Source organism: Berghia stephanieae, chromosome 7 (genome assembly GCF_034508935.2).
Source record: "Berghia stephanieae isolate SIO BIC M18660-M18661 chromosome 7, UCSD_Bste_1.3, whole genome shotgun sequence".
Lineage (NCBI taxonomy): Eukaryota > Metazoa > Mollusca > Gastropoda > Nudibranchia > Aeolidiidae > Berghia > Berghia stephanieae.
In genome coordinates, this window is record NC_088366.1 from 37,420,842 (window position 1) to 37,440,270 (window position 19,429).

Here is a 19,429-nt window from a genome sequence, read left to right on the forward strand (position 1 = left end):
ACAATCTTTAAAACTCCGGAAAAAAATATTTGATCTCATAAAAAGCATATCAATATTGTGACCTTAGTGTTAATGGTAAAATTTGGTTGGATTATATAAGAATATTATTTTGTGAAGTGGAAAATGTACTTAAAAATGCAGTGTTAAGAATATAAAAGTGTTGCTCATGTGTTGACAGTTATTGATCCATGCTTTGATGGTGATAAAAAAAAAAGCTCATTGGCATAAATGCGTTGTCGAAAGGTGAGTGTAAAGATGGACACTATTGGTCACTGCTTGACTTTTACAGTTAGTCACTCCCAGTTGTATTAAATACATACAAATAAATAAATACAAATATTTACATAGTGCTTCTTCACAGTTTCAACATGCTTTGTTAGTTTCCTGAGCAGATCATATGGAACAAAGTTTCCGCTTCATACCGTACAAGTCATATGTTATACATCCTTTGTGTGCTGGCAATTACAATATCTGTCACTGCCTATTGCCAGATACTCATTCACACATTAGTGGAGTTGGATAATATCTCTGAATAGCCTTGCCGATGATTGCAATGCCAGGACCAGAGTTTTGCAATCACTGTCACTCATCAAATGAATGGCCATGCTCAAAATTACTTGAATTTTGTTTTGTAATTGAGTAGTGACCAAATGTTTCAAACTGCAAGAATCTAGCAATGCTTTGAAGTGCATTTCGCATTGCAGTGCTAGTTTTATTCACGATATCATCAAAATATTTAGAAAAGATGTGTTACAGACCACTACATGCTAAAAACGATTTTATAGTTTTGTTGACCTTTGATGAAGTTTTAGATCTCAACATTTAAAAGATTCCACTATTGGTCTAAGTTATAAAAGAGTCTCACTCAAATTTACTTATTGCAAATATTAAAAAGTGTAAATCCAATCAATGAGTTGATGCATTTAGAAACGTATTTAGCTTCACCCAATATATATCATAACAGATCATTTGGGGTGCACCATTGTATTGTTACAGCAATAAAATTCAATTGCCCTGAGGGAAAAATAATCACATTTTTAATTCATAATTTCAAAAATATTATAATTCAATTTCAGAGATAAAAAATAATTTCGTTACTAAATATCTTTCAGATCTTAGATGTTCTTATGATCTTGTTGACCAACCAAAACCGGAATTCATGTTCTATCAATTAAATTGAAATCTGATTTTCTAAGGACATCCACAAAAATATCCATAAAAAAACATTATTGCCTACAAACAGGGTTGACATAAAATTATAGACAAGTTGGGTGGAATTGGAAATGCAGTGTTTCTAAATTCATTTAAATAGGAAAAAGCTATTTCATTCTTTTCTTTCTTACAATCTTAATTGAAAAAAGAAAAAATTAAAAGCTGATAATCCCATAATGAATCTAACATAAATGGTTGAATCTTAAACAATCATCTTCAAAACAAACAAAACAAACAAACAAGTGGTGAGACATTCCTATCATCCTCATCATTACATCATTATGCACGAAAAACGGTAACACTAAAAAAGAATTACCCAGATGACAACTAGACCTTAGAAACTCTGGACATCAAAATAATAAATACCAGTTAGATAAGAAAAGTTTCAGTAACCCTGAGTGGGAGAGGGTGAAGAATAATGGAAAAAGCAATAATAATAAGTCATATTCTAATCCTCTCACTTTAAGGTTATCTCCTGGTTTGAGATTAATATAACTAATTAAATAAAAATGTCGACCTTTATCCTCTGTTGACAATAAAATTCGCATAAAAGCCAAAAAAATTTTTTAATGAATTAAAAAAAATTATAACCATCCTATTTGATTATTTTTTAAGGGTTATATGGCGCTTGCAACATATTTAGATCATATCAGCGCATATATTATCAGCGCAAATAAAAAGGAAGAAAATGGGATAGTCAAAAATTATAGAATTATAATTAAAGGACCCAAGAAAAAGGAAGACTAAAGGGAATTGGCCCAAACAGGGAATAGAGGTAGATTCCAAGAGCATGCCATCAATGTACTTAATTTGAGATCACCTAAAAGTCTCATCCAGACACTAATACAGGATTTTACTAAAAGAAATGCGCTCAAATGTTTACAAGATATATTCTAACACTATACATTTGACTGTATCTCTTTCAGCCAAGGACTCTGGCAAGGGTAAGGACAAAACCAAGTAATCCCATTCCAAGACAAAGACAGAGAGCAACTCAGAAAACATATATAGGGGGATAGAAGACATAGAAAGTGACCTTCAGCCCATCTTTGAAGGTCAAAAGACCCCACCCAGTCAATAGCGTTCAAATCTTCTGCCACTGCTTATAAGGTATAACATCCTTTTCAATAAAAGTACGAGAAGTCAATTTTCCATAAAATATTGGCTTATTCAGCATCCAGGAAGGAAATATGACTGAAGAATCCAAATTCTTCTGAGCGTTGGTATTCAGAAAGTCATTGACAAACATTGCCCACATATAGGTAAGTACCTTTATAAATATAATAACCACATTGTGAGAATTGCTATACAAGTGTACGGAATTGGAATTTTGGACTAAATGCTTTTAAAGAGCATATTTTAAACTAATCAAAAGATATTTTAAAGTTGCTAATTGTCAAATTCATTTCGTTTCGTTTTGTCACATATAAAATTAGAAAATGTAGAATGAGATTCATAAATAAATCCTTGACAAACATCAGTCACAGGTAAGAGAATAATAAACATTTATATCGGTTTGAAAATTGTACACAGTTTTTCTGAACCTGTAATCTATTTTAAAGTGTTAATTGGTAAAGTGTAAAATGCAACCATTTTCCATCTTCTGAAAAAAAAAAGTTATTTGCCCACAGCTTAGAAGAAAGATCAAATTGTTAATACAGTACTATTGTAAAAATCCATAATCCTTTAGTACATGAATACTATCATATAAACATGACACAAATAGTAAAAAGAAAAACATTAAAAACAATCACGTCCATGACAAGTAAACTGGATGCGAAATCTCTCTCAGACAAGGAGAGTTCTCAAAGCTGAAATATCAAATTCAAAGTGTAATGCCATTAATGGAAACTTTTTTTATCAAGACTGTTGGGTGCAGTGTGACCAGATATCTTAAGAAAAAAGAAATTAATTTAAAATAAGTCTTTACATCAAAATAAATATCAGATTTAGTTTCAATACCAAAAAATGTTTGTAACAAAATAAATATCAGATTTAGTTTCAATACCAAAAAATGTTTGTAACAGAGTCTAAGAATAATAGATTCAGATCTAAAATGCTAAGCACGCTCAGTAATGACATAATGTTGTCATGTTGTGTTATTAAGAATGCTTTCTCACAGTTAGCATAAAGTCCAAATTGTATAAGTCTTGAGACTTGTGGCAAAATTGCTAATTCTAAATACTTTATGAAAAGTCATTTGGCACAAAGATAACTATAAATATTGAGATTTACCATTAATATTAGGTTAAAAATACAACAAACAATGAAAGAATTTATAAAATTATATGTAACAAAAAAAATGAAAAAGAAAATCTATGGATGGAATTTTTTAAAAGGCGATAAGGGTTGTGTGTATAATTATTTCTACGTCAAAAATCAGAGATTCATGGAATCAAATCAAATATGTTACATAACAGGGATTAACAAACTTCAAAACAAAACAAATCTTCGAGACATTAATGTATGGCATATATTTAATCTGAATCGTTAGTAATATATATATATAAGGTCACTCACAGTTTATTTGCCGATACATTCGTTTCTATGTCCTCCATTTTGTCAGTTGACATTTATCCATAGAAACAATTGTATCGGCAAATGAAATGCGAGTGACCTTATTTATTCATTTTTATATGCTCTAACCAACATTATTGAGCACTCTCGTATCTACAAGTATCCACCTACACTCATATATATATATAATATATATATATATATATATATATTTATATATATATTAATATATATATATATATATATATATATATATATATTATATTATAAATAGCTCCTTTTATCAAAAAGTTGAGCACTATTATTTCATGGATTTTGTTTTTATAATATATATATATATATATATATATATATATATATATATATATATATATATATATATATATATATATATTATAAATAGCTCCTTTTATCAAAAAGTTGAGCACTATTATTTCATGGATTTTGTTTTTATAATATATATATATATATATATATAATATATATATATATATATATATATATATATATATATATATATATATATATATATATATATATATATATATATATATATATATATATCATAGTATTATGATACAAATATGGTACAAAAAGTGCTCGACATGTTGATAGATACAATGGACAAATTTATTATTATGATATTTACCACGATATTGAAGTCTACATGAATGTTTCAGGCCTTTATGGCCCATCATCAGGACTGTGTGTGACATGACTCAAAGTTGTTGTTGACTGTTGAAGTGATTCCGCAGATTCAAAGTTGATTAATATGTGTATGCATATGCAAACAGCTGTTGTATATTTCTTTTTTAGTGTTGAGTATGGCCTTAAGAGGATGTTTGATGATAGTGTATTTTTCTTCCAGGCATAAACTACATTGTTTTGAAGATGGTGTGTAAACTGTTGTTTTAGATAACATTTTCTATTAAATAATGTGGTCTAGCTTGTTGTCTTTTAATTTCCAAATATGTTCCCTGAGTTTTGTAGATGTTTTATTGTTGGTGTTTCAAAAGGTTGAGGTATGGAGGTTGTATCAGGTTTTGAAATTATTTTCTGTTGGTCCTAAATATTTTTCCTGCTTGTTTGTTTTAGTCTCTGTGACTGTGGCTTGGTACATTAGACTCGATTCTAATTATTGTTTACTCAATGGGCAATATTCCTTCTTTCTGCAGTTGCATTTTATGGTGGGCAGGTTTTGTTCTTGTCCAACATATTTAGAAATTAAAAGACAATAAGCTAGACCACAGTATTTCATGGAAATTTTTATCTAAAACAGCAAGATACTCACCAAAACAATGTGGTCTGTAATTTATGCTTGGTAGACTTACTTATCCGAACAAGTGAGGCCACACTGAACACTTAATAAAAAAGAAATATATAAAAGCTGTCCGCATAGACGAAAACATCTATTAGTCAACTTGAACTGCGGAATCACTTCAACAGTCAACGATGATAACAGCAACTTCTACTCATGTCACGCACAGTCCTGATGATGGCCATAAAGGCCTGAAACATTCATGTAGACTTCAATATCATAATAATAGTAATAATAATAATATTAATAATAATAATAATAATAATAATAATAATAATAATAATAATAATAATAATAATAATAATATAATAATAATAATAATAATAATAATAATAATAATAATAATAATAATGATATTATAATAAATGAATTAAAGGAAAAACACAGAAACGAGTCGTCTCGGCAAAAAATGTGAGTGAAAATTTACATATATATATATATATATATATATAATATATATATATATATATATATATATATATATATATATTAGGGAATCTACACACAATGTTGTTGACTTTATACCTTTACAAATTCAATGCTCATGTAGACTTGAAAACGTTTTACAAGGGCTTTGAAGTTTTTCTCAGATTTCAATTCCATTTTTCCATTAACAAAACGTATTAGCAACGCAATAATAATTGATTAGGCTGGCAGGATTGATCCCCATTTTGTCACCTAAAAATTTACTATTTAAAGGAATTATACTACAATATTAAACTGATAACCACAGGATATTTGCAAAGGATTGTGTTATTAAACATTTTTCTTTTTTACTTTTTCATGAGGTTGAAACAAAATGTCAATTTTGTGAAAAGGTAATAATTTCTTTTTTTAAATCCGAAACTTATGGCAAAATATTTGTTTTCATCAATTTCGCCATGTTGGAACGTCGAGCTAAAACATTGAAAGACAGAGACAGAAGAATGGCAAGGGGTACCAAAGTGTTATGCTGACTAAAGTTATTTGTATGTTTTTTTTGTGGACAATGAGCATGGGAACCAATAAAAAGAATTGATTTGGAGCTTTTTATAATAAAGAATCTAGAACCATATATTTGTAATTTTGTATCAATAAGTAAAAATACATTTGAATTTAAAACTTTTTGTTGCTTGCACTGAACTACAAACATAATTTTATACTCGCACCACCTATGACATATCATTTTCTCATAACTTTATTCACAAAAGATTCATGAAACAATAAAAGTGCAATGCATCTTATAAAAAATATATATTTCTAGGTGAATTGTAATTCCATGGTTTATTAATGATAATATAGTTATCCCATCCTCCTCCTCCTAATCAACAACTAGCCTGACAGGCAACATCATTTTGAGTTATCCGGCCCTAACCGACAAAAAGACAATATTTCGAAAAAATAATAATAATGAAATCACTTTTTTAAACTTTGGGACTAAGGAAAACTGATCAAAATGATCATATCTAAGTATTTATGAAAATACAGGCAATCGAAAATTTTGCCTAGAATGGTAACCTGTTTCTGCCCCATTTCTGATCTCCCAAAAGACAGTATTTGGAACCGTCATAAATGTTATCAGGCACATTTTGGTGCTGTTGCTGTATATTTGTGATGAGCGCTCACGATAGTTCCATTTGTCAGATGTATCAATAACATTGGGTGTGTGTGTGTGTGTGTGTGTGTGTGTGTGTTGGGGGTGGAGCTATTAGGGTGTTGTGTCTCTGTGTGTGTGAGAGAGAGAGGGAGAGAGAGAGAGAGAGAGAGAGAGAGAGAGAGAGAGAGAGAGAGAGAGAGAGAGAGAGAGAGAGAGAGAGAGAGAGAGAGAGAGAGAGAGAGAGAGAGAGAGAAAGAGAGATTGTGTATAGGTGTCATTACTTAGAATGTAATATTGATATTAATAAATAGAAGTCACTGATATGTGTGTATCCTAGTGTGTGTGTGTGTGTGTGTGTGTATGGGGGGGGGGGGGGGGGGAGACGTTTTTACGTGGATAATATGACAGGAATGCGTGAACTGATTACTGAAGGAAGATACATTTTCTACTTTGATGATTTATGATCAAGATTCCAAAAGAAAAAAAAAAAGTAAATGCTTCTAACTCCATTCCCTTTATTTGACTTCAGTCAAACAGTGTAATTTTATTAGTTTTATAAATACAACTATGGTGATAAAACATCTTCCTGTTGACTGATTTGGGAAAACAGTAACTATACATATCGCAAATAATAATGTAAGTATTTACGTAAGTAAAATTCGTCCTTAATTCTAGCACAACGCTGTGAGCAGAATCTTTTGGAAATAAACTTTTGCCCTTTTTTTATCTTATGTCACTGTCTTTTCCTGAATTCTTCCTAGAGCCATTCCAAACTTTTGTCAAATCTATTGTGTATAAATTCAAAATGAAAAATAACATCTCAACTAATTACATGGTGACGCCTTTATTGAACAAAAAAATCTGCTGACAAACCACCATTTTTCTACAAACTTAAAAAAAATAAATAAAATCTTTAACATTTTAAAATAAATTTTATATAATGACCAATTTTTATTGTAATCGAAATCTTGCTGAGTTATGATTTAAAGGAACCATTGAAGGCTTAACATTGGCTAATAAATTCATTCAGTCAAGCTCTAATCATTGGCCATTGCAATGGTTGCTAGGACATAACCCAAATGAGTATATGTATGCAGTATATATAATAAGTAAGTATAGGTGGGACATCCTCTGAATAATTCATTTTTCAAAAGTGTTAAATGTTTTGCAGTATGTAGGATTTTTGCCCCTTATGTGGGTTATTATATAACTGATGACTTTACATGTTTGGCCTGAATATTAAAGGCAGATTTGTTGGAGCTGTTTGATTTTAATGAAACTTCAGAAATGTCCAATTTGAGTGTAAATTAACTTTTAAGAATATCATTGATAATCTTCTAAATAAGTGCATGCACCATTTTCATTTACATATTTCAGCTGCTGCTATAATTTTTATTTTATGGCAATATTTAATGCAAAAAATATCAAGATTACTTTCTGGGTGACATTTCTGTAACTTCAAAATATTAACTTTCGCAACAACAACAAAAAAAAAATAATTTTTTTTTAATCATACAGTCGAATTTGAATAAAAAACAGGTTGTTGAACTAATCCTCACGTCTCATTGAATGAATATTCTCTTTAAATCTGATGCATTCTTTAAAGAATAAATTATAGCTTAAAAAGTAATCATGGATTTTTGTCCTCTTTGAAAAGAACATCTTGTTCAATTCAACCTGTTTGCATCTAAATACTAGTTTTCGATTCACACAACACTCGAACTGCCAAATGGAATAGGGTCAGAAATTGACAGCCTCACACCTGATCTGGAAACAACCTGAGAGGAAGAGTTATGATGATGATGAAGGGAAGGGTTTATCATGTTTATTCCTTCAATGGATTGAATGGAGGAAGTGGATGAATAAAGGGAAAGAATGCGCTTACGTTGTGCCTTAGATGATGCAGAGTTTTTGAGGTATTGTTTAGCTTTTTTCCCGCTGTAGTCTCGGAGGTTAGCATCTGCCTCTGGAAAGAAGAGCAGTGACATCAACATTTTTCTATTAATTGCTAGCTAGTATGATGATGATGATGATGATGGAGGTGTGAGTTGTGGCAATGAGGATGATGCTGTAGCAGTTGTGATGACATTTCAAGTGGTGGGGGCTATCCTTGGAACCTACACCTCACCGGAATTTTTGCTCTAAACCAAATTTTTACCTAATGAAACCAGAGTTTTGGCATCTCTGTGATATGGCACGAACTGACTTTTTCCTTTAACCTTATATAAAGGAGCAACCCCAAGGACAATGTTTCGAATCAAAAGAAGGAGCTGTTTTGGCAACAAAGATCGCTTTAAAAGTGCTGGACAAGGGTAGATACAGAGCTGCATTTATGGCTGGCTGCATTGGTGGCAGAAAAGGATGGACAAGGGCGTTGACTATTTTGAGTAGCTATGATAATTCAATGGCTCTGTATTTTGTGATTTAAAGAGTTAATCAAAATAAATTCATTTGTGGAACAGACCTAATAAAAAGAAACTGAGTTTTTATTTTGTTTGTTTTTATTTGCCAAACAAATATCAAACAAATAATAAAACAAAAAATGCATCAAATCTCAACTCTCATTTCAAGTATGGAAAGTTAGACGCCTCAGACACTCCTGAAATAACCATTTCATTGGATTTAACTGAGGATGAAATACGGAGCAGAGGTCGACCAATGACAACCCTCCCAATAACACCTCAAAATGATTTGAAGAGGCTTGGGGATAATGTAATATTTACAATAAATGAAAATTCTCAGGGACAGAGCACACGGTAGATGCAGAATAAAAAAAGAATTAAGTTGAATTGTAGAACTACTTTGCTGAAAAAAGGTAGAAAAGCAAGGAGGAATACGAGGGAATATAATAATTACAAAATGAAATAGAATCTGCCATGTTAAAAGGAGATCGTAAATTAAAATTACTCTTGCAAAGCAAAAGGACAACACAACATGCAACTTACTGAATGTCTGAACCAGAAGTTCTATAATTTGTTCATGACCATGTATTGCTGCAAGGTGCAAGGCTGTGTATCCCTGGAAAATATGTATAGGAATGATAATTCAAATATGCCAAATAATGTAATAGATTCTAGGAGATTTTATAAAACTGCTAGGACAACTTTTTAGTGATTTTAATATGTTTTAAACCAAAAGACAGGTATATATCCTATTAATGTATCTTTTAGATTCATTTCAAATCAAAATAAGTTCAATGTAAATTTTCTACTTCTATAAATTTTTATTACGAAAATGATTTCACCTTTCCGTTCTTGTGATAAATAATATGAATATAGAATTAATAATAGATATTTATTTTTAAGAACTGTCAGTCATCATCAGATAAAAGATTTATTAGGGAAAATCATTCATTTTAAATGAGATCAATTTTATGGTTATGAGCATATTATGTAAACATAATTTACCAACCTTAAATAAATATTTGAATTGAATAGAATTCAAATTGGACAATTTAAGAAAAAGCTCCTGCAGAAGAATGGGAGGAAAAGGGTGTAATGTACTCTAGCGCACTTTGAAATTACAGAGTGTAAGATCACTTCAGCTTTAAACTGATCCTTGTGTCAAAACAAAATATAAATATTTCTAAAGTCTACTTCAAAAATTATTTGTAACGGAAATGCGAAACACTTTTCACAAGCTATACGAAATGTAAGGTATTAAATTGCAACCGTATATCTTCAATTAAACTTACCCCCTACAAATGATGTCCAGTACAGCAAAGACAGCAAATCAACCCCATAAAATGAAATAAAAATCATAAAATTTAATAAGAAATGGGAATCATCTTTCTTTCCAGCATATCATATTGCCAATGAAGTTGGGTTAACAAAGAAAAAAAAATGAAACTGATGATAATAATAATAATATCAATGAAAAAACAACCCAAAAAACAACAACAACAACAACAATAATAATAATAATAATAATAATAATAATAATTAATAATAATAATAATAATAATAATAATAATAAATAATAATAATAATAATAATAATTCGACCTTATGTGTTTATGAAACACCAAAGTGGAGTAAGTAAAAGTCAGTAGTCGTAGTAGTAGTAGTAGTAGTAAGTATAGTAGTAGTAGTAGTAGATAGTAGTAGTAGTTAGTAAGTAGTAGTAGTAGTAGTAGTAGTAGTAGTAGTAGTAGTAGTAGTAGTAGTAGTAGTAGTAGTAGTAGTAGTAAGTAGTAGTAGTAGTAGTTAGTAGTAGTAGTGTAGTAGTTAGTAGTAGTAGTAGTAGTATATAGTAGTAGTAGTAGTAGTAGTAGTATGGTAGTAGTAGTAGTAGTAGTAGTAGTAGTAGTAGTAGTAGTAGTAGTAGTAGTAGTAGTAGTAGTAGTAGTAGTAGTAGTAGTGGTAGTAGTAGTAGTAGTAGTAGTAGTAGTAGCAGTAATAGAAAGTTGTTATGAAAACTATGGGGGAAGGAGTCCCTGGGGAGTGGTTGGAATGGTGTTTGTGCACAGCAGTCGAATTTTGAGAATAAACAAACAGCTTGGTATTGATGTCAATGGAAAGTTGAGTAAATTGATAGAAAAATAGATATAAAGGTAGATGAATAGAGAAGATAGATAGTAACATATATACAGTTGACTCCGCTTAATTGCACACCCTCAGGAGTTTGGCTTAGTGTGTCAATTAAGCGGAGTGTGCGATTAAGTGCGGAGAAGCTAGTAATAGCATCTAAGCTCCAGCTTTCATGTGCAATTTATGTTGGACCTTCCATTCTGAGTTTTCTATGGGCTTGGGACTGTCATATTCAATTTTATTTATCTATTTAAAAAAAATAATTTTGGGGGGTTATTGTTTGTTTTTTTTTCTTGTTTTGTTTGGGGGGGGGGGGGGGGGGGGGGGGGGGTTCTCATCTTTTTCTGACAACAAAATTTGACATTATTGTTTGTAAGAACAATAATCATGAAGGATTCATTGATTTCTATTCTGTGTAAACTGTTTATAAAATGTCTCCAATCCTGTCAATGTAGATCATCTGCCAAGCGTTCCTCTTAGATTTAGCGGCATTGCTATAATAATAACAATGATATTAATATAGTCGACTCCACTTAATTGCACACCCTTGGGAGTTTGAGTTAGTGTGTCAATTGAGTGGGCGTTTAAGCGGAGAAGCTAATAATAGCATCTAAGCCCCAGCTTTCATGTGCCATTCATGTTGGACCTTCCCTTCTCGGTTTTCTAAGGGTTTGGGACCGTCATGTTCAAGACATGGCCTCAGCAGAATCCTTTTTTTAAACTCTCTCTCTCTCTCTCTCTCTCTCTCTCTCTCTCTCTCTCTCTCTCTCTCTCTCTCTCTCTCTCTCTCTCTTTTTTTCCTTTTCTTTTTCATGTTTTATCGACAAATAAAATGTGACATTGTGACATTGTTTGCGTGACTGTAACCATGAAGCATTAATTGCTTTCTATTCTGTGCACACTGTTTATTAACCCTTGTCACCAATCAAGGAAATGTAGATCATCTGTCAAGCATTCTTCTAGGATTTAGCTGTGTAGTTTTACCACCATGTCAAGTTTTTCAGTGTTTGTCAGGGGTGGTAGGTCACAATCCGATGACTCACGTCTCATCTTAATTATCCAGGCATTGTCTTTTGTGGGGCTGAACAGAACTCAGCAGCTCCTGAGATGTCAGCTCACTGCTGATGGGTGTATTGTTGTCCATTGTAATGAATTGATCGAATGCTTCAGCCGAAAAGTTGTGTGGAACAGGAACAGCATCGTTGATTTCATATGGCTGTTGGTTGTCACTGCCATCAATGTGTAGCGATTAAGCGGAGATGGTGTGCGATTAAGCGGAGCGATTATATAGAAAAAATTCTGCCTTTTGGGAATGTATAGTGTATAAGCGGAGTGTGTGATTAAGAGGAGTGAACTGTATATATATATATATATATGAGCTAAGGTCAAAAGGCGCCCGCCGGACACAGGTGTTAGGAACATTTAATTTTTACTTATTTATGGGCTGCTTTCATTGAGCATAAATAAAATGAACTCCCATAAAGAGTTGTAAGAAAATTCTGACAAAATAATTATTATTAGCATACATCAATGCTATAGCAAAAACCTTAACAAACACTCAGAGAGTGCAGTAATATTTTTTAAAAGTAAATAAACAAGAAAATATTTTTTTAAAAAGAAATAAAAAACAAACAAACCAAACAACAAAACAAACCATATTATATTATGACTAAACCTGTGATATTAACAGAAAGCTGAGTCTGTGTTTGAAGACAAAAATGAATCCTAGATGATAGATATAATGTAAACAAACCAGGAGACATGAGCCCACTGGTATTTAACCTAAGTATGAATAGCTTAAATACGTGGTTAGATTTGATATTTGAAACAATACTCACATGCTAAAGATTCACATGAAGAATTCCCAAAGGAAATGGAAAACAAAACAATGAATTAGAAATCCTCCAATGAAGAAGTACATGAGTAATCAATTGTCAACATCATAAAATAAAAATATATTCTTCATATAAAAGCTGCTCCTTGATGACTAGTAACAGAAATCCTACAAAATTTTCCTTCCTTTGACTGATTTAAAAATTAGCTCATGGAGGGAAACATAGGAATTTGGCTTAATTTGGTTCCCCCAAAAATTATAGATTCGATTTTCATCATATTCAATATTCATAAAGATGTTAATAATTCACAGTTAATGTAAAACAAATATATTTGAGTAAAAACATAAAATAAACTCCAGTAAATATACAAGAAAATGTGAATAGTCGATGGTAGATGTAAAATTTACTAGTCATGAGACCTGAGCTGACTGATATCTAATCTATGTATAAATGCATGTCATAAATTGAGGATTATTCTTTTTAATCTACACAAACACTTGTGTGGTGTACTCAGTAAAATAATAAATTTCCTTTGTTACACACTAGGAAGGTCTAAATAAATATCATTGCTGACTTAGTAGAAAAGTTCATTCATGGCAAATGAAAGGTGCAACTTACAGATCTTTGGTCGATATTAACCCCTGGTTTATTGGCGATCAACTTGATGATCTCCGCCTTGCCTGACTTGGCTGCCCAGTGAAGAGCTGTCTAATTACCAAAAAGCAATGGAAAGACAGAAGGAGATAGAAATCAATATGATTCATAAAAACTATGCTCCAACATTTCACAAAAGTATTTCAGTTCGAGACCAAACATAATATAACTTAATATTTGCTCCAATGCCTCTGACTGGTATTATGTTTGAGTGTGATAGAACCTGACAATTGACTTTATAGCCAAAAATATGTTCAAGTTCAAGAGTATATTTTAGGCCATTGGCCAATAACCATAACATCTCTGAATATATTATTCTAACGATTATAATAATAAAGGAATAACATTCTTTTGGTAATCACCTATGGCTAAAAAAGCAATAGTATTATTAATTTTAACAACACAAAAATGTAATATATATAATAAAATATAATGATATAAATGTAAAAAAAATCATGTTAACAAACAAGCAAAGAAAATCCCATAGATGAATGTATAATTAACTGTTTCTTTCTCTGCAAAGATTTGAAAATAGGGTGAGGCTAAAACAATTAATCTCATTCCAAAAATGAGCACAAACAAAGAGATGAAAGGATAGAAGAGACGGCATAAGTTATCTCCCTTATCCACACAGGAAAGTCGAAAGTCAATCTGGTGTCTTTGTGGAACGTACACATAATGAGGGTATGATCTTTTTATTTAGATAAACGTTCCTGTTCCATCCAGTCCTATTGTCCCTGGATTAACGGCCTTAAAATGTGACCTGACACCTGGCATGGAAAAGATAGAAAAGGAAAGTTGCATGGAAAGAGAGAACCAGATGGACAACAGAAAAAGCTCATTTGTCTTTGAATGGATCCTGGAGAAAAAAAATTCCGTAACATATTGAGATAATGAGGAGTCAAGTATCAGAAAAATTGATGCCTTCTAGTATGGAACTCGATTCCAAATCAACAGTCATTTGGATACTCTATTTGAATAGTGCATATAACATATTCAGTGTGTCCAGCAAAATTTCAGAGTCAAATTTACGACCTTGAAACAAAATTACGACCTGGGAAATTAAAATATTTCCTTCTGAAACCAACGATTTATGCTTATATTACATTTACCTAAGGATCAACTGTCTAAAAAACCCGTTTCCAATAACTTTAATGTCATTTTTTCACGTTATTATGTGCTTGTGTGTGTGTGTGTGTGTGTGTGTGTGTGTGTGTGTGTGTGTGTGATTATGAGACAGAGAGATATAACATGTAGAAATACTTTTTCTTTCTAAAATGTCTCTTCAAATGATATGCCAGATACAACATGTAATATAAAAAGTTGTTACAGAAGTATTGGTAGTTTTACTGGTGTTAATAAAGAGGCAGTGGTATTGGGTAGCAGTTATGGTGGTGGTGGTGGTAGTAGTAGTAGCAGTAGCAGTAGTACTAGTAGTAGTAGTAGTAGTAGTAGTAGTAGTAGTAGTAGTAGTAGTAGTAGTAGTAGTAGTAGTAGTAGTAGTAGTAGTAGTAAAGTAGTAGTAGTAGTAGTAGTAGTAGTAGTAGTAGTAGTAGTAGTAGTAGTAGTAGTAGTAGTAGTAGTAGTAGTAGTAGTAGTAGTAGCAGTAGTAGTAGTAGTAGTAGTAGTAGTAGTAGTAGTAGTAGTAGTAGTAGTAGTAGTAGTAGTAGTAGTAGTAGTAATAGTAGTAGTAGTAGTAGTAAGTGTAGTAGTAGTAGTAATAGTAGTAGTAGTAATAGTAGTAGTAGTAGTAGTAGTAGTAGTAGTAGTGGTAGTAGTAGTAGTAGTAGTAAACAAGAAAAGGAAAATCAGATGGTACTTGGCATTGTCTATATATATCCTATACACTCCAGCACGGTTTCCTCGAACTCATTCAATGTCCCAAATTTTTTCCTTATTATTCTTTGTTATCATTCCATTCCTTCTTCAAACTAATTTTTATCCTGGACACGGTTTTCTTGAACAAATTTTCACCCAATCAGTGCAAAAAATTTAATTAATTGAAGGATTTTTAAAAAAATGCGACCTTTGATTTTGACCACTGATGATTTACTGTGGCATTGACAGTTACATATGTGTTAAACTATCTACACTGCATGTGTATGTATACAGTATGATACACATGCACAAACACACACCACTCCATATAAAAGTAGTGTAATACCTTGACAGCTAGTCGCCTCTTTGTTTTGGATGACTGACTATAGAGTTTGTGATAAGTAGAAGAATAGACGGCAGCGGTGGATCAAAGAGGGTAATATTTTTATTTACTAAACATTCTTTTCGGTGCTAAAAACTACAAAGTAACAATTTTGCATCATATATCCCTTCATTACATTGAAATTGAAAACACGAATGACAAAATCGGCCCACAAATAACGGAGATTTAAAATATAATAATAATTATCTTAATGATTACAATAATCGTCATCAAAGCCATTATTCATCACCAAATTCGTAATTTATCTGATTTTTACCAAACAAAATGCAATGTCAATGATTTCCACCCACAAATTAAATAGCATCCAAATCACAATTTCTACCTTTTTCCCCCTGGCAAATTATAAAAATTAAAGCTGAAAACAAACAGCGAAGCTGACAAGCCTGTCATTTCCTTCACTGTGATTGGATTTTACTTAGTGAGTCCAATCTTGATTATTCCGCCGATGAATATTTGGCCGTTGTTGGTTTTGTTGAGTTGAATCAAAATGAACTCTTTAAGCTATTGACTGTGTCCAGTGACAGCAAAGTTCAAATAAGTGGTCTTCAGTTCAAGTGGTCATTATAGACTGGTATTTGCCCATTAAGATCATGACTTTAGATGGTCTTGGTCAGGTGAAGGAGGTTTCCGTTATATAGAGGTAAAATATGTACCAAAAAACTCACTGGTGTCAACCGAGCTGGTCGTTATATAGAAGTGGTCACTAAGGCAGGTTTGATTGTAGTGGTAGTGATGATGATGTGGTGGTGCTTGTTGTAGTAGTAGTGGTAGTGATGATGTGGTTGTGGTTGTTGTAGTAGCAATGGCAGTGATGATGATGTGGTGATGGTTGTTGTATTAGTAGTGATGATGGTGTGGTGATTGTTGTAGTAGTAGTGGTAGTGATGATGATGATGATGTGGTGATTGTTTTAGTAGTAGTAGTAGTGATGATGTGGTGGTGGTGGTGGTGGTTGTAGTAGTAGTGATAGTAATGATGTGGTGGGAGGGGTTGTAGTTAATCTTCAAGCTATGACTTTTTTTTTATGACCATGGATGCAAATTTACAACTATTTACGACCTTTATGACCAAATTTACGACTTTTTTATGACTTTACGACCTTGCTGAACACCCTGCATATTAGAAACCTTACATGACCTTAAAGCTTATCTATCAGTAACAATGACACTTGAGCTCACGATTCTATAAATAAGTCATTGTGGAGATGCAATAAAAAGTGAATATAATTATATGCAATTTTTAAAAATCAAATAAGAATAAATAAATAAATAAATAAATAAATAAATAATACTTACATACTAAAGAGTGACCACATTTTTCCATGGAAGAAATAATCATGTATGAGTCGAGGGGATGAATAAAAGAAAGAGAGCGAGAAATAAATAGTGTTAAATACCAAAAACTTAAAATTTGACCAAAAAGTAATTCAATGAGTAATTTAATCATAAATAATAATAATAATAATCGTAATAATATAATAATAATAATAATAATATAATAATAATAATAATAATAATAATAATAATAAATAATAATAATAATAATAATAATAATAATAATAATAATAGTCATGCTTTATTCATCCATAGGAAATTTTTTCGTACAGACCTGTTGAACAGACATGATAATAAATTAGCAAATAACTAGGTGGTAAAAGTATGTATAATGTTAAAGTAATTAAATGTGTAAATTGATTTGCATACTGAGTATTATACATCTGTGTAAATAAGTTAAGATCAATGACAAAAAATTGAAAAATTGAAATATATATATATTTAAATGGAATAAAATGCAATGATAATAAATGGTTTTTGTATATAAGATCAAAATTATATAAGCTTAAGTAAGGTCAAGGTACGGTATGGTTAAAACTCAATCATTTATTGTTTACACACCCTGTTAAACACAAACTTTCTTAATCAATGGTGAGCAGCAGACTTAGATAAAAATAATTTCTAGAGGACAGATTTTTTTGATGATCGATGAGATAATAATCAAAGGAAATTTCAAAGACTTGTCTCATTCCTTTAAATGTTTAATCTGTCCCAAAGAAAAGCGTTTTTGTATTTATTGATTAATTTTGAAAAGCGCACCATCCAAACTATATCTGAAAAAAATGTGCTTTTCTGTTAATAAGAGGTGAAAAGTTTGTGTCTGTTTTTTTTTCTCAAAGAATAAATTAACTTTTAAAGTTTTACAGTATCATGAAGTTACTCATGTGAATATAATAAGGTGAATATAAGACAGGTTGTGTGCAAATTTTGCTTTTCTCTTTACCATAGCTCAAGCGCAACAATTTTTTTTTAAAGGGTCTTAGGGTGCTTGCAACACATGTAGGTCATATCAGTGCCAGTAGAAAGGAAGAAAATTGGACAGTAAAAACATCTAGATGTACAAGTACAAGGACTTGAGGAAAAAGTAAGACAAAGGGGAATGGTACAAATAGGGAACAGAAGTAGATTCCAAGAGCAGAAAACGGTAAGGGCTGCCTGAAGCCGGTGATCGTAAAATACTAACGAAAGAGTGAAAATGGAAAGGCTTCGTATGGGAACAAAACAGACAATGGACGTTTCGGGTACAAACCCTTCGTCAGCACAACAATACACAAATAAACGTGGAAAACAAATAAAATATAATGGAAAATAACTTGTGTCGTCTGTACTCAATGGTGGTTGCAGTATGAATGAAATGTTAGCGTGGCGTGGGTAGAGGATAGTGTGCCCCAGGGGGGTGATCTAATTGATAAGCAGAGGTCAGCGTCAGGGAACAGAACTTTCCAGACTATAATGGAAGATAAAAGACATATTGGTAGTAGTAGTAGTAGTAGTAGTAGTAGTAGTAGTAGTAGTAGTAGTAGTTGTAGTAGTAGTAGTTGTAGTAGTAGTAGTAGTAGTAGTAGTAGTAGTAGTAGTAGTAGTAGTAGTAGTAGTAGAAACGCTGTAGTGGAACAGTAGGGGGGGGGGGGTTTGGAGGGGGCGAGGTGAAAGGGTCACGGCGGAGGTGGGGGGGGGTGTTTGTTGGATGAGCGAAGGTCGAATCTTCGCGAAGGAACGATGCGATAGTAAAGTGGAATACACCAATAAATAGATAGATGGATAGGCAGATAGATAGGTAGATGGTCAGAAAAGAGGGGAGAGAAGGGAGAGAGAGAGAGAGAGAGAGAGAGAGGAGAGAGAGAGAGAGAGAGAGAGAGAGAGAGAGAGAGAGAGAGAGAGAGAGAGAGAGAGAGAGAGAGAGAGAGAGAGAGAGAGAAATTAATAAAAGAAAAAAATTTAAAATAAAAATTAAAAAAAAAAAAATTATTAAAAAAAAAAAAAAAAAAAAAAAAAAAAAAAAAAAATCAAGGACACTAACCATGCTCTTGGTGTCATTGACGAAATTCGATTCCAGGATGAACGTCCACGGCTAATTTTCACCATGGATGTGAAGGCACTGTACACATCCATACCGCATCCTGACGGACTGCGTGCCATCAGGCATTTCGTCGACCGCCATCCATTACCAGGGATTTCCAGCAACAGCATTGTGAGGCTCACCGAACTTGTGCTCACACTCAACACTTTTGAGT

General features: G+C 32.0%; 2 protein-coding genes across 3 annotated transcripts in view; both read right to left on the minus strand.

The window, feature by feature from the left end:
- The window catches only part of LOC144977184 (uncharacterized), a 35,797-nt gene extending 26,090 nt beyond the window's left edge, over positions 1 to 9,707 (minus strand). Inside the window, exons 1-3 of one of the 2 annotated variants that reach the window (XM_078922113.1) lie at positions 9,569 to 9,707; positions 8,509 to 8,589; positions 1,529 to 1,555 (exon numbers count right to left, since the gene is read on the minus strand). The gene's annotated coding sequence lies outside the window, so the exon portion shown is untranslated. The remainder of the gene's footprint in view (positions 1 to 1,528; positions 1,556 to 8,508; positions 8,590 to 9,568) is intronic. The other variant, XM_078922112.1, reaches the window with a different exon arrangement.
- Positions 1 to 19,429, minus strand: part of LOC144976542 (uncharacterized) — a 66,950-nt gene that overhangs the window by 3,844 nt on the left and 43,677 nt on the right. Inside the window, exons 8-10 of the mRNA XM_078920837.1 lie at positions 13,605 to 13,694; positions 9,569 to 9,641; positions 8,509 to 8,589 (exon numbers count right to left, since the gene is read on the minus strand). Coding sequence (XP_078776963.1) covers positions 8,509 to 8,589; positions 9,569 to 9,641; positions 13,605 to 13,694 — 244 coding nt within the window. The remainder of the gene's footprint in view (positions 1 to 8,508; positions 8,590 to 9,568; positions 9,642 to 13,604; positions 13,695 to 19,429) is intronic.